Source organism: Gasterosteus aculeatus, chromosome 20 (genome assembly GCF_964276395.1).
Source record: "Gasterosteus aculeatus chromosome 20, fGasAcu3.hap1.1, whole genome shotgun sequence".
NCBI classification, from domain to species: domain Eukaryota; kingdom Metazoa; phylum Chordata; class Actinopteri; order Perciformes; family Gasterosteidae; genus Gasterosteus; species Gasterosteus aculeatus.
In genome coordinates, this window is record NC_135707.1 from 16830750 (window position 1) to 16842973 (window position 12224).

General features: G+C 44.1%; 3 protein-coding genes across 4 annotated transcripts; all 3 read right to left on the reverse strand.

The window, feature by feature from the left end:
* Positions 1 to 1514: 1514 nt before the first annotated feature.
* Positions 1515 to 5616, reverse strand: LOC120810547 (desmin). 2 transcript variants are annotated; one of them, XM_040165163.2, is made up of 11 exons: positions 5289 to 5616; positions 4962 to 5121; positions 4630 to 4779; positions 4068 to 4187; positions 3869 to 3964; positions 3650 to 3784; positions 3454 to 3564; positions 3260 to 3370; positions 3020 to 3144; positions 2070 to 2942; positions 1515 to 1858 (listed from the first exon to the last, which is right to left on the reverse strand). In XM_040165163.2, exons 1-11 carry the CDS (start codon positions 5510 to 5512, stop codon positions 1765 to 1767), a joined length of 2199 nt encoding a protein of 732 aa, XP_040021097.2. In that variant the 5' UTR covers positions 5513 to 5616; the 3' UTR covers positions 1515 to 1764. The 2 variants fall into 2 exon arrangements, with proteins under 2 accessions (XP_040021097.2, XP_077950251.1); XM_078094125.1 differs by having other exon boundaries at positions 2064 to 2942.
* Positions 5617 to 7321: 1705 nt separating this feature from the next.
* Positions 7322 to 9423, reverse strand: LOC120810548 (thiosulfate sulfurtransferase/rhodanese-like domain-containing protein 3). The gene is made up of 4 exons (XM_040165164.2): positions 8964 to 9423; positions 8684 to 8851; positions 8343 to 8502; positions 7322 to 7731 (listed from the first exon to the last, which is right to left on the reverse strand). Exons 1-4 carry the CDS (start codon positions 9088 to 9090, stop codon positions 7674 to 7676), a joined length of 513 nt encoding a protein of 170 aa, XP_040021098.1. The 5' UTR covers positions 9091 to 9423; the 3' UTR covers positions 7322 to 7673.
* A 488-nt stretch (positions 9424 to 9911) lies between these two features.
* On the reverse strand, positions 9912 to 12153 carry LOC120810549 (thiosulfate sulfurtransferase/rhodanese-like domain-containing protein 3). The gene is made up of 4 exons (XM_040165165.2): positions 11402 to 12153; positions 11105 to 11266; positions 10803 to 10962; positions 9912 to 10371 (listed from the first exon to the last, which is right to left on the reverse strand). The coding sequence occupies exons 1-4, from the start codon at positions 11526 to 11528 to the stop codon at positions 10314 to 10316; spliced, it is 507 nt and encodes a 168-aa protein (XP_040021099.2). The 5' UTR covers positions 11529 to 12153; the 3' UTR covers positions 9912 to 10313.
* Positions 12154 to 12224: the final 71 nt, after the last annotated feature.

Consider the following 12224-nt stretch of genomic DNA (forward strand, 5'->3'; position numbering starts at 1 on the left):
AATAATACTTTTTATTATAGCAATGATGGTGATGAAAACACAACAATAAGTAACAATAATGACAATAATGGGTTTACATTTGCCAAATATAAATAAAAATAAAATCCACTTTTTTGTATTGAAAATATTAGGGAGTTCTTTTCAATAAACAGTTTGCATCTATTATTTATTTATTTGAACGATAAGACACTCGTCTCTTCTAATGCGTCCGTTTTTCCACCGTGTAGAGGGAGCACCATGGAGAGCTCCGATTACACACACACACACACACACACACACACACACACACACACACACACACACACACACACGCACACACACGCACACACGCACACACGCACACACACACACCGTCTCCTAATTATATTGCACAATATTGACGTGGAGTGAATTTATCTCCCTGAACCTGAGTTGAAATGTAAAGGCCGCTGATCGTTCGGGTTGGTTGCACATTATTCATTTGCGGTAACAACATGTAATCTAATGACCGTCTCGTGGCTGCTCGTTACATCTCCGATTGACAGTTCTAGGCTCAAACTAATTGTCTCCCGCGTCTTCGGGTGGGATGAGCTTGTGGAAAGGATGTGCGAGAGAAGTATTGATTGCTTCAAGTCAGTGCATCATCTTTTTAAAATTGACTCAATTACGGTAAGATGCAGATCTTAGTTTGGGCTCCAAATAATAGGTAATTATTAGTTTTTGTTTTAACTGGATGGTCTTCCCAGTTTTTGTCATCTAAAAGTTTGATTATAGAAAATATTTTGAAGAAAACTGTTTTCATAATACCTTCGTTTTTACTATTTATTACACATGTAATTTATTTTTAGCATTTTTGGGAAATGTTTTGGTTCTCTAAATTCTCAGGTATTCAAGAGATGATGATTATGATGATGTTGATTATTAGGCCCTGACATATTTTGGAATATTTTCTTTTCAATTATTGTGATCATTTTGATGTTGTTTTGACTAAATATTTCACTGTGAAATAATATGTTTTTGATCTTCACTTGACTTATAACTATAGCAATGTTTATGTCATTCCAATACTGCTAAATTCCCATCTTTTGTTGCAGTTTCTCTCAGTTTTGGTGTGTTGCATGTCTCTGCTCCAAACCCCCTGAGCAGGACACTGACTGTGTTTGGCATCTGCTGGCCAGATCCAATCGCTCCCGATCAGCAGCAGGAGGAAAAGGTGTGGATGTGGATGGAATGAGGACAGGAAACTGCTGTGTGCCGTCACTCTGCTGCAGGACAGAATTTGACTGACGGATTCCATAGCCCTCTAGAAAGTGTCAGGGTGCCCCTCATGGCCCTCAGGTTATTCTGCCTTTCTCTCAGTTTTGCTGTTGCTTCGTACTACTTCCTTTTCCTTTTTCCACTTCTTGTCCTTCTAAGCCAAAACAAGTAAAATCTCTCTCAGTTGAACAAAAAATATAATTTTAACAGCATGTCATGAATATAGTATTGAAAATATCCTTTGTGCTTGTATACAAACAATGAAAAAGACAGCGTAATTGAATGCTGATAGCTTTATTTGCTGCAAGTACAAAAAAAGGAGGGCAGGGGGGCGCTAGTGTTACTAGTGAGCCATATATAAACCCTATGGGGTGAATGTTTCGCTCTCTGGCAAAGGGTCATTCATGGTGCTCTTGTCCAGGGCAAAGGGCAAAGGTCAGTGCCCAGACATGGGCTGTGGTCAGTGCAAAGCTCAGAGGGGCGGGGAGGTTTAAGGGCGAGGGGAGGTCAATTAGTAATTCATGCTGCTCATTCGTCGTCAGAGTCGTCGGCTGCACCGGTAATGATGTAGGTCTGTTCTTGGTGGTCCATCTCCAGCACCTGATCCTCATTTTTAACTGTTCTGCAGGGGAGGACAGAAAATGCAGAGGACTCAAGTATCCAAGAGAAGCTTTTTGTACCTTAAAGTGTCTGTATGTTGTTTTAGCAGGTTTAAACACTTTATTTCTTTTCAAAAGCATGGGCATGTCCGATTTTATCCTCTGAGTTTTACTGCTGCGATACAAACAATGTAAGGTTTAAAGAGAGAGAGAAATACATGATTGTACCTTTACCTAATGAGTACCGTCCTCCTCTCCGTCAGCTCGACGGCTTGCTCTGCGTAAGGCTCGTTGTTGTCGTCATATCCATCAGATCCGTATCCAATCCCGGACCCTCCAGTGTCACCCATTCCTCCACCAATCGTCCCCATTCCACCAATGCCTGACAGTGCAACACCTCCCCCCACATCCTCAGTTCCTCCATCGCCTCCGATTCCGCCACCCCTCCTGTTAGCACCCAATCCATGATCTGTACCCGCAGCTCTACCTACGCCTCTGCCAATCCCATCACCCGTCGCTCCACCACCATTTCTTACACTAAACCCTGTGCCGGTGCCCAAACCTCCTGCCCCATTACCCACACCGATGGCACCACTGCCCAAATCGCTAGCACCAGTGCCCACACCTCCAGACCCCCCAATGCCACCCCCAGCACCATCACCATTCATTTCTTTAGCCCCCACGCCTCCCCTGCCTTGACCAGTACCCCCAGCCCCAGTACCAGCTCGTACACCTCCACCCCGAGCTCCCAATCCATGAAGGCCACCCATATCCGCCCCTCCTGTCCCACCAGGACCCATTTTGTCATCCGGACCACCAGGGCCTCCCATTCCTCCAGCCCCACTGCCTTGAACCCCGCCCATGCCCCCTGCACCAATTCCCCCACCCATCGCTACTCCACTTCCTATGCTTTCACTCCCTCCGCTATTACCTCCCATCATGCCGCCGCTCATTCCACTAACACCACCCATGCCTCCTCCACCTCCTCCTCCTCCTCCTCCTCCACTGAAGCTCATCCCGCCACCAATGGCGCCCATTCTACAGCTGGTAAGGGACAGGGTTTGCATCATGCCAGAGAGCCGCAGATCCTCTCCTTCAACAAGTTTTCTGTAACAAAAAACATGATTGTATTTATTTACAAATAAGTCATGGCACTAAATCAATTATAAGGCATTTTCCTTCACCTGTATGTTGTTATCTCAATCTCCAGAGACATCTTGACATTCAGAAGGTCCTGGTACTCGCGCAGGTGCAGTGCAATTTTCCCCTTGGTGGATTTTAGCTCAAGCTGCAGGGCCTCAATCCGAGCCTATTAAGTTAATAGAGACCTTGTTATTACTTTTAACAATGAATTACTGTGGTGGTTTTGTGTCTACATACACAAAAGGAAGCGTAGCTGCATTCTGGGAGGAGTCAATCTTTACCTGCAGGTCTTCTAGTTCTATCTTGTACTTCTCTTGTGCCTCTCGGATCTGGGCCTCAAGAGCTTCATTTCTGCTCCTCAGTGAATCCAAGTCACGGTCTTTGCTTTGGATCTGGAGATATTTTTATGATTTCGGTAATTGAATATTAGATGTCAATCACGCTTGGTTAATTCATTACCACTTTGGATACTCACATCCTTTTTGGCACCTGCTATTTCATCTCTAATGCTTCGAACCTTGTCCACGTGCCTTGACGTCTTACTGGTTAGATCTTCAAACTTGTTTTTATACCATGAATCCATCTCCTAAAAATCAAACGTAAAAAATTCACATTCATTAAAATAAAATAAAAACTTGACCTCAGATCGTGCTGGTGTGCATTTATATTACCTGGAGATTTTTGGCTGCGATGTCATCGTACTGCGTTTGGATCTGTTTCAAAGCAGCTGCCAGGTCAGGCAGGGCGAATGCACTCTGAGCTGATGCGTGAGCTGAGTAAATCTGTTTCATGAGCTCCTCAATTTCCTGGGAAACAGTAAATTGTTAGGAATCTTAAAAAAAACGGAAGGCAGACCAGATACTTGCTTTTGAAATGAAGATAGCATCCACCTGTTGATGGACCCGTTTTAAGAATTCAATTTCAACTTCCATCTGCTCCAGCTTCTTCTCCAATGCAATGCGCGAGGAGGTGGCTTTGTCAACATCCTGATGAACACACATCATGTTATGATGCGCGTTCGAAAGTGTAAATTAATTGACAAAATTAGGGTTTGACAAAAGGGTTATTGGCCAATTATTTGTGACATACTGGACGGAAGGTTTCAATGTCTAACTCAGCTTTCCTCCTCAGCTCCACGGCCTCCTCATATTTGATTTTGATCGTCTCCAGTTGAGCAGCTGTGGACTCCTTAGACGCCAAGGAAATGTTCTGAAAAAAAGAAACCAGAATTAATATGATCATGTATTAGATTTGAAGGTGTGTCTGAGAGTGCATGTACAATTTAGATTAGCCACATTTGCATTTGATATCTTAACTTCATTCATGTGTGCGTGTGTGTGTGTTTTCAGATGGACAATCAAGGCATCTCATCTGTGCATAAAACATTGCTGAAGACAGCTGTACTCCATGACACCTTAACGTGCCGAGGCACCTCTCCATTTGCCTGCCAGAAATAAGCCTGTTACCAGGTAAGGAACCTTGAAAAAACCAAGTTGACGTCTTGTATCGTTGCTTGGATGGATCCAGCGACAGCTCAGTGAGGTGTAAACCTCGCCGGAAACAAAAGTATTCAGTCCTCACGCTCTGCTGAGCGTGTGAAACATAAAAGGAGAATTATAGGCGATGTGCGGCTTGGAAAATTCTGTCTCACCCGCTGAACTCTCATCTGGTCGGCAATCTTTTTCAGCTCCCTCAGCTGCTCCTCGTACAAGAGGCGCAGACCTGATGGACTCTCAAAGCGGTTCTGATAGGCCTCGATCTCCGTCTCCAGAAGCTTGTTCTGCTGCTCGAGTGAGCGAACCTGTGAGCACAAACAAACAACTCCTCTGTGATTACAAGTGCGTCAGAACCAGGCCCCACAATCTGTTCCCGCCTGTGCTCAAAGAGGTAAGAGTAATATGCACCCATTTCTCAACAAAAGGCGTTTTTAGCCAAGCTTGACAAATATGAGTCCAATGCGGTTAGTTTGAAGGCTGTTTTTACCTTGTCAATGTATACAGCCAGTCGGTCATTGAGGACCACCATCTCTTGTCTTTCAGTTGTGCGGGTGTGGAGGAATTCTTGATTTTCGGCTGAAGCCACGTCTAGATCTATAGGAAGTTCTCCACTTGGCCCAACACAGACCAAGGCTCCTGCACTCGACCTGAAAGGTTGACCGTGAGCCAAACAGACATTTGAGGAAGGGGTGGATGGCATTTCAAGAGGAAAAAATTGATGACGATTTTCATAATTAGTTATTACAATGACAAATGATCTAAAATCACCCATAAAACCCTAAATCTGTCCCTCTGTTCAGGCACTGTCGCTTACCCTACTCCTGCCATCCGAGGCCTTCGTGCATTCGAGGTACTCCTCCGTCCCGCTGACTCAACGCGCATGCCGCCGGCCCCACCTTGGCAGCAGTAACCGGCGGAGGCATGACGGGTGTCTCTCCTGGCGGGGGATAGGCTGGTCACCCTGACCTGGTAGGACGAGCTACTGCTGTCCTCAAAGTGTCGGCGGTAGGACGAGATCCTATCTGGGCTGCGGCTCATGATGGCGGCAGCAAAGGCGCTTCCTCAGGCTGAAGATGAAGGAAATACTCAAGCAGGGCCACTCGGTGGTTTGCTGCAGTTCACTGTTCCACCAAGTTTGCACTACCCTGATATCTCCCCAGTCGCTGTTTTATACTGGCCGTTGCCTGCCATACCCCCCGCTCGGTCAAAGAGAGCCCAGTTCATGATCCCACACCTGTGGAATGTCGTACCTCTACGCCAAATCAGGCTTCACCTGCCACTCAGATATCTGCCAGCAGCCTGTGAGGATCAGAGCTGGGCTGTTATAGTAGCTTAGTCATAGTCATCACCCATTAGTCCTTCTGGAAAACCCAAACTGCAATCCTTCATTAGTCTCCCTTTTATCAGAACCACAGTGGATTTTGCTTGGATTATTGTACATCCACCACCTCGTTGTCCATTACAGCACTAGACGGCAGACAGGCGGGCAGGGTCTGCAAGCAGTAGGTGCAGCACTGACGTGATCTGCTCTGATGGGACGAGGGACTTTAATTGAATGCTGAGCCGAAGCTGGAGGGGGACCTGAGGAGGCTGCGAGTGCAGAGGTACAAAGAGCCCCAGCAGGATTTGACATGAATGAGCACTTATTTGTCTGATGCGTTTTCAACATATTAAAACCACAGTAATCATGGAAAAAAAGAAAATGAAATTAACTGCTACGCTAAGGGGGAATGAAAAGGCGAGGGAGGGGTACGGTCTGGAGTTTATGGTTGACATGGCACAGTGATATGAGGGGAGAAAACAGTGCGTCCGTCCCAGGGACACTTCTTTATTGACACCTTCAGGGTCACTTGGTCTGCGGTAATCACGCAACTGAGCGTAATATCTACTGTAAACATAAAATACCAGCAAAACACACACACACACACACACACACACACACACACACACACACACACATCTATTTCTTTCAGCTGAGACCTTGCAGCAGCGTGGGACTTTTTGGGGAACCGTGGAACCGGTCACGTAAACGATCCATCTCCAGAGGAACAGCCCTCTCCATGTGCCGACCAAATAGCATCCGTCATCGTTGTGGTATTTTCTATTACAGATGGCCTATTCAAAGCCTCACTTCAAATGCACACACAACCCCACCTTCAACGTCTAATTGTTTATTCAGCTAAGAATTCCGAAAGGGAACACAGGATTGAGAAAAGTTTGGACGTGATTCATTCTGGATTCATGTATTGCTTTTTTGTGTCTTCATGAGACAAAATGTGAGGGTGCAGTTACACGATATAGACTCACAGAGGTGCTTTAACAGTTAAATATATCCAAGGTTCCCTTTGCTTGCTGGGAGAATACTGTTTATAATATGAAGACAAATGGCAGTAACACCCGTGAGCCAGATTATTTACTCATTTATCTTTGAGGTCAGTTCCCCCAGTGACCATGATTCAACAACAACAAGACTGCCTCTAAATTCTGTGACGCACAGACCCTTAATAAACTAAACATGATAAAGTCGTAAGTGGGACCTGTTTGGACTTTCAGCTCAAGCAGTAAAAGGGTAAGATAATGGCGAACAAGTTCTACGGCAGAGGCCTAGAAACTAGTTGAGGTGTTGACAAGGGAAGATCTAAATGTTCCCTGAAGGGTGGGTGGCAAATTCATACTGGGACATAGTGGTTATTAGACACAGTCCTTCAACGCCGTAGATCATCTTCGTCCGGCAGCTGTCACCACAGCAAGCAACCCAATATGCATACCGCAAGTTATTCAACTAACAGTTGTTTTAAAAGAATTTAAGAAAATTATGATTACAAAACACAGATTAGACATCTCGGGTTTATCAGAACTATGATTGTATTTATTGAATCATGTAGGCAACAACTACAGATGCATCCATGAGCATCAACTACAGATTGGTACAGTTAATTTTAATTCACCATCATGTAGAGAAAAGAAGTAATTTGCGTAGTTCATGTAGAAATACACACACTTACATTACGAGTATCGCAGTAACTTAGAATTTCATTTTTAGCAGCAGAGATGTGCTGGTTGATATGCGCTGAGCCCTCTGGTTTCACTCGTTGAGGTTCACAGATGAGGACAAAAAATCAAGGAGTCAATTAAAAGTCTGAACTCTGTTGAAACCCTTAAAGTTGGATTCCATTTTCCCCGTTTCAACATCCCTGGATCACTTCTGCTGTTCATTCTTCTCCCAGTCTAGCCATCCACCGAGGTAATTCTGAACACTAAAACAGAGGTAAGAGCAGACAAAGTCAATGGAATGTTAGATAAAAAGACAAGAGTCGGAAATCAAACTGCTTTTGTGTTTGAATGTTATATTATTGAGTAGCACTCTGCATGTGCTACTTAGATAAAAGTCAAAAGAGCACTGCATGATGGGTTGGCGATGCAATTATCTCAAGCTATTAAAACATGGTGTGAAAGAAAATCTTAGTTTTTGGTAAAATACAACAATGTAATATAAGGAATATATAATCACATTCCCTAGTGGATTGTGTGGAGATATATATGACAGGTGGGCGTATCCAAATGTGTGTGTGAGGGGTGTAGGGCGTGTGTATGAGTGTACATGTATTTATTCATGCATCAATCCATTTGATCCATGAATATATATATATATATATATATATATATATATATATATACATATATATACATATGATGAAGAACAACAGATAGTACCTTCAACCATCAAAATGTCACTCAAGCTTCTTCAACTCGTTGTAAAAGCTTACAATTGAATAATAAGATATCGTATTCGACACATCCTATAAGTGAGTAGTTTAATAGTTTGTGGACTTGACAATGAGACCAGAAGAAGAAGAGAAGATCTCACTCTTTGTATCCCAACGAGACGGCTGTGTCCAGCGCTTTAAGGCTCCTGACCCCTGACCGGCAGGTGAACACGATGTTATCCGTCTGCTGGGGCATCACAGCCCCATACTTTTCATGGAACTCTTCCTGAGCCAGTTGGAGGGCAGTGTTCACCTGTCCCACTGCAAAGTCAAATAAACATGTGAGTGGCAGCCAGTGGAACTTAAGATATGTGCTGTTAGATAAAAACATACCAAATTTGTCGATGACCTGCACATAACATCAACTGTCCGCATACTACATTTGTATATTGGTCTAACAAGGGGGCAGGTTAATTTGTGTTTCAGGGGAAACGGCACTCACGGGGAACGTTGATGGACCCGGGGATGTGGCCGTACTCCATAAGCTCTGACGGCTCCCTGACGTCTATGACCACAGCTTTGCGCCCCGCCAGGAGCCGCTTCAGCTGCTCATAATTCACACCTGCGCTCGATGACGCAGCGCTGAACCGACAGTGCTGCATCTCTGCGGCTGAAAGCGGAAATACACACACACACAATGTGGACAATTTCAAAAACGTGAGCAAGAGTTAAGAGCAACCCGGGTGACCTTCACACTGACATTGGCCTCACAAAAAGCTCACCTTTACAACGGCGGTCAGTGATGACAGGGCTGGACGCAGAGGTTCGTCCCGGGACGGGAGCTCCAGGCAGGGCGGGACTGTTCCGTAAGAGCCGCGGAGCGAGCGCAGCACACCTTCGGAGAGCCATGCGAGTAGTCGCGCCCTATGTTACACTTAATGTGACTTTCAGCTCAAGCAGTAAAAGGGTAAGATAATAGCGAACAAGGTCCACGGATTACTCCTTAATCCTCTTTCGGTATCTAGTTTTCTACTCCTTTGAAAATAAAACATTTATTATCCTATATGACAAAGGAAGGTGTAAATGTTCCCTCGAGGGTGGGTGGCAAATTCACACTGAGACATAGTGGTTATTAGTAGGGCTGGCAATAGATTTAAAAAAATTAACGATTTAATCGCTCATTTTGAAATTCATTAATCTTGATTAATGGCGATTAATGAATATTGTTGTCACAATGTTATTTTTAATGGATGTTCACTACGTTAAAATATTTTGTCGCATTAATCTCAGCCACATTAATCGCAGAGATTAATGTGTTTATGTTGACAGCCCTATTTATTAGACACAGCCCTTAAACACATACACGTAGATCATTTTTGTCCCAGCAGCTGTCATCTCGGCAAGCAACCCAATATCATAGCTGCCAACTCTCACAGTTTTGCCGTAGACTAGGTATCTTGATGTTGTGTCGTTCAATTAAGTACTCACTCTCTTTACATTACATTAAATTACAGGTCATTTAGCTGACGCTTTTATCCAAATGGACTTACAATAAGTGCATTTCAACCATCCTAACAACTTTGGGCCCCACAAACCACCAGATTGCAGGGCACAACATGGGTACAACGGTGGCAGCTGTGCAATATGCATACCATGAGTTATTCAAATAACAGTTGTTTTAAAAGAATTAAAGAAAATAATTTTTACAAAACACAGATTAGACATCTCGGTTTATCAAAACTATAATTGTATTTATTGAATGATGTAGGCAACAATGACAGATGCATCTATGAGCGTTTGCATAGATCATGTAGAAATGCACACTCCTTATTATGTAGAGGCTTAGAGTAATCACAGATTACCCGTTGTAAATAGTTTATAAATAGTTTTATACTAATTAAATTACAAGTAGTATCGCAGTAGCTTAGAATTTCTTTTTTTGGCAGCAGAGATGTGCTGGTAGATATGCGCTGAGCCCTCTGGTTTCACTCTTTGGGATTCACAAATGAGGAAAAAAAGTCAATTAACATTCCTAAAAACCCTTTACAAGAAACCTTGTGACGCAAGCATGCACCCTGCTTGCCAGTCTGATCTCTGTTGGATTCATTTTTTCCTGTTTCAACATCCCTGGATCACTTCTGCGGTTCATTCTTCTCCCAGTCTTGCCATCCACCGAGGTAATTCTGAACACTAAAACAGAGGTAAAAGGAGACAAAGTTGATGGAATGTTAGATAAACACTTAAGTCAAAAACTCTTTTTCTAGAAAATCTTACTTTTTTGTAAAATACAACAATGTTTGCACTTGTAATATATAATCACATTCCCTAGTGCGTTGTGTCAAGATGTATATGACAAGTGGGTCTATCCAAATCTGTGTGTGTGTGTGTGTGTGTGTGTGTGTGTGGGGTGTAGGACGTGTGTAGGAGTGTAGATGCATTTATTCATGTATCAATCCATTTGATCTATACAGTATATAGATGATGAAATACATACAACCCTCATGTCACATGTCAGCTTTTGCTCGACTCGGGCTAAACGTTTTTACAGTGAACAATAACAAGATATGTAAGTTGACACTTCCTATAGGTGAGTATATAAGGAGGAGGGGGACACGTCTCACTCTTTGTATCCCAACGAGACGGCTGTGTCCAGCGCTTTCTTGCTCCTGATCCCTGCCAGGCAGGTGAACACGATGTTATCCGTGTGCTGGGGCATCACGTCCCCATACTTTTCATCAAACTCTTCCGGAGCCAGCTGGAGGGCAGTGTTCACCTGTCCCACTGATAAATCCAATAAGCAAAGACAGGTGAGTTGCAGCCAGTAGAACTTGACATATGTGTGCTGTTGCATATAAACAAAAACATGTATATTGGTCTAACAAGGGGGCAGGTTCATTTGTGTTTCAGGGGAAACGGCACTCACGGGGAACGTTGATGGACCCGGGGATGTGGCCGTACTCCCTGAGCTCCCACGGCTCCCTGACGTCTATGACCACAGCTTTGCGCCCCGCCAGGAGCCGCTTCAGCTGCTCGTAACTCACACCTGCGCTCGATGGCGCAGCGCTGAACCGACGGAGCTGCAGCTCTGCGGCAGAAAGCGGAGACACACACACACACACACACACACACACACACACACACACACACAATATGGACAACTTCAAAAACACGAGCAACCCGGGTGACCTTCACACTGACATTGGCCTCACAAAAAGCTCACCTTCACCACAGCGGTTAGTGACGACAGGGCTGGAGGCGGAGGTTCGTCCCGGGACGGGAGCTCCAGGCAGGGCGGGACTGTTCCGTAAGAGCCGCGGAGCGAGCGCAGCACACCTTCGGAGAGCCATGCGAGTAGTCGCGCCCTATGTTACGCTTTATGTTGACAAGTACTTTGTATAAACCCGTACGCACGCAATGACACTACACGCGACAACTAATGTAAACAGAATAACTAGAACACTTCCGCGGCAAATGTGATATGCGCATGCGCCAGAGTATGGCACCCGAGAAGGACAAACTACTCCGTCCTTTCACTTTTTAGCAAGTGCAAACACGTCATTACCCTAATACTTTAAAAGTTTAGTAATTTTCGATTCAATAAAATACATTTTCTGAAATAGATAACACTGCTGAACCAACACAATATAAAATACATGGGATGTGTAGTAGTAATAGTATAGGAAAGACGCAACAGGGATGATATCCACATCTGACCAGTAATTTATCAGTAGGCAGGTGTGCCTCGGGCTTACTTCTGCTCCCCTTGACGCTAAAGAAACAAATCACACTAAAATATATTGGTTACATCACGTGTAAGCATTGGGTTTGATAATGATGTGTGATAAATAATTGAGGCCATATCTCGTACAGTTAATTTAGTTTGCATCCATAGGACACAGTAGTGGACAGTCATTTTTTACTACCTTTCCAAATATTTGGTTTCTTTAAATAAAAGATGACAACAAACCGTTAGGTGTTCCACGTGTTACCTAACATTATCAAGCTCTTTCACAGAACCGGTAACGCTTTGCCTTTTAGGGAAA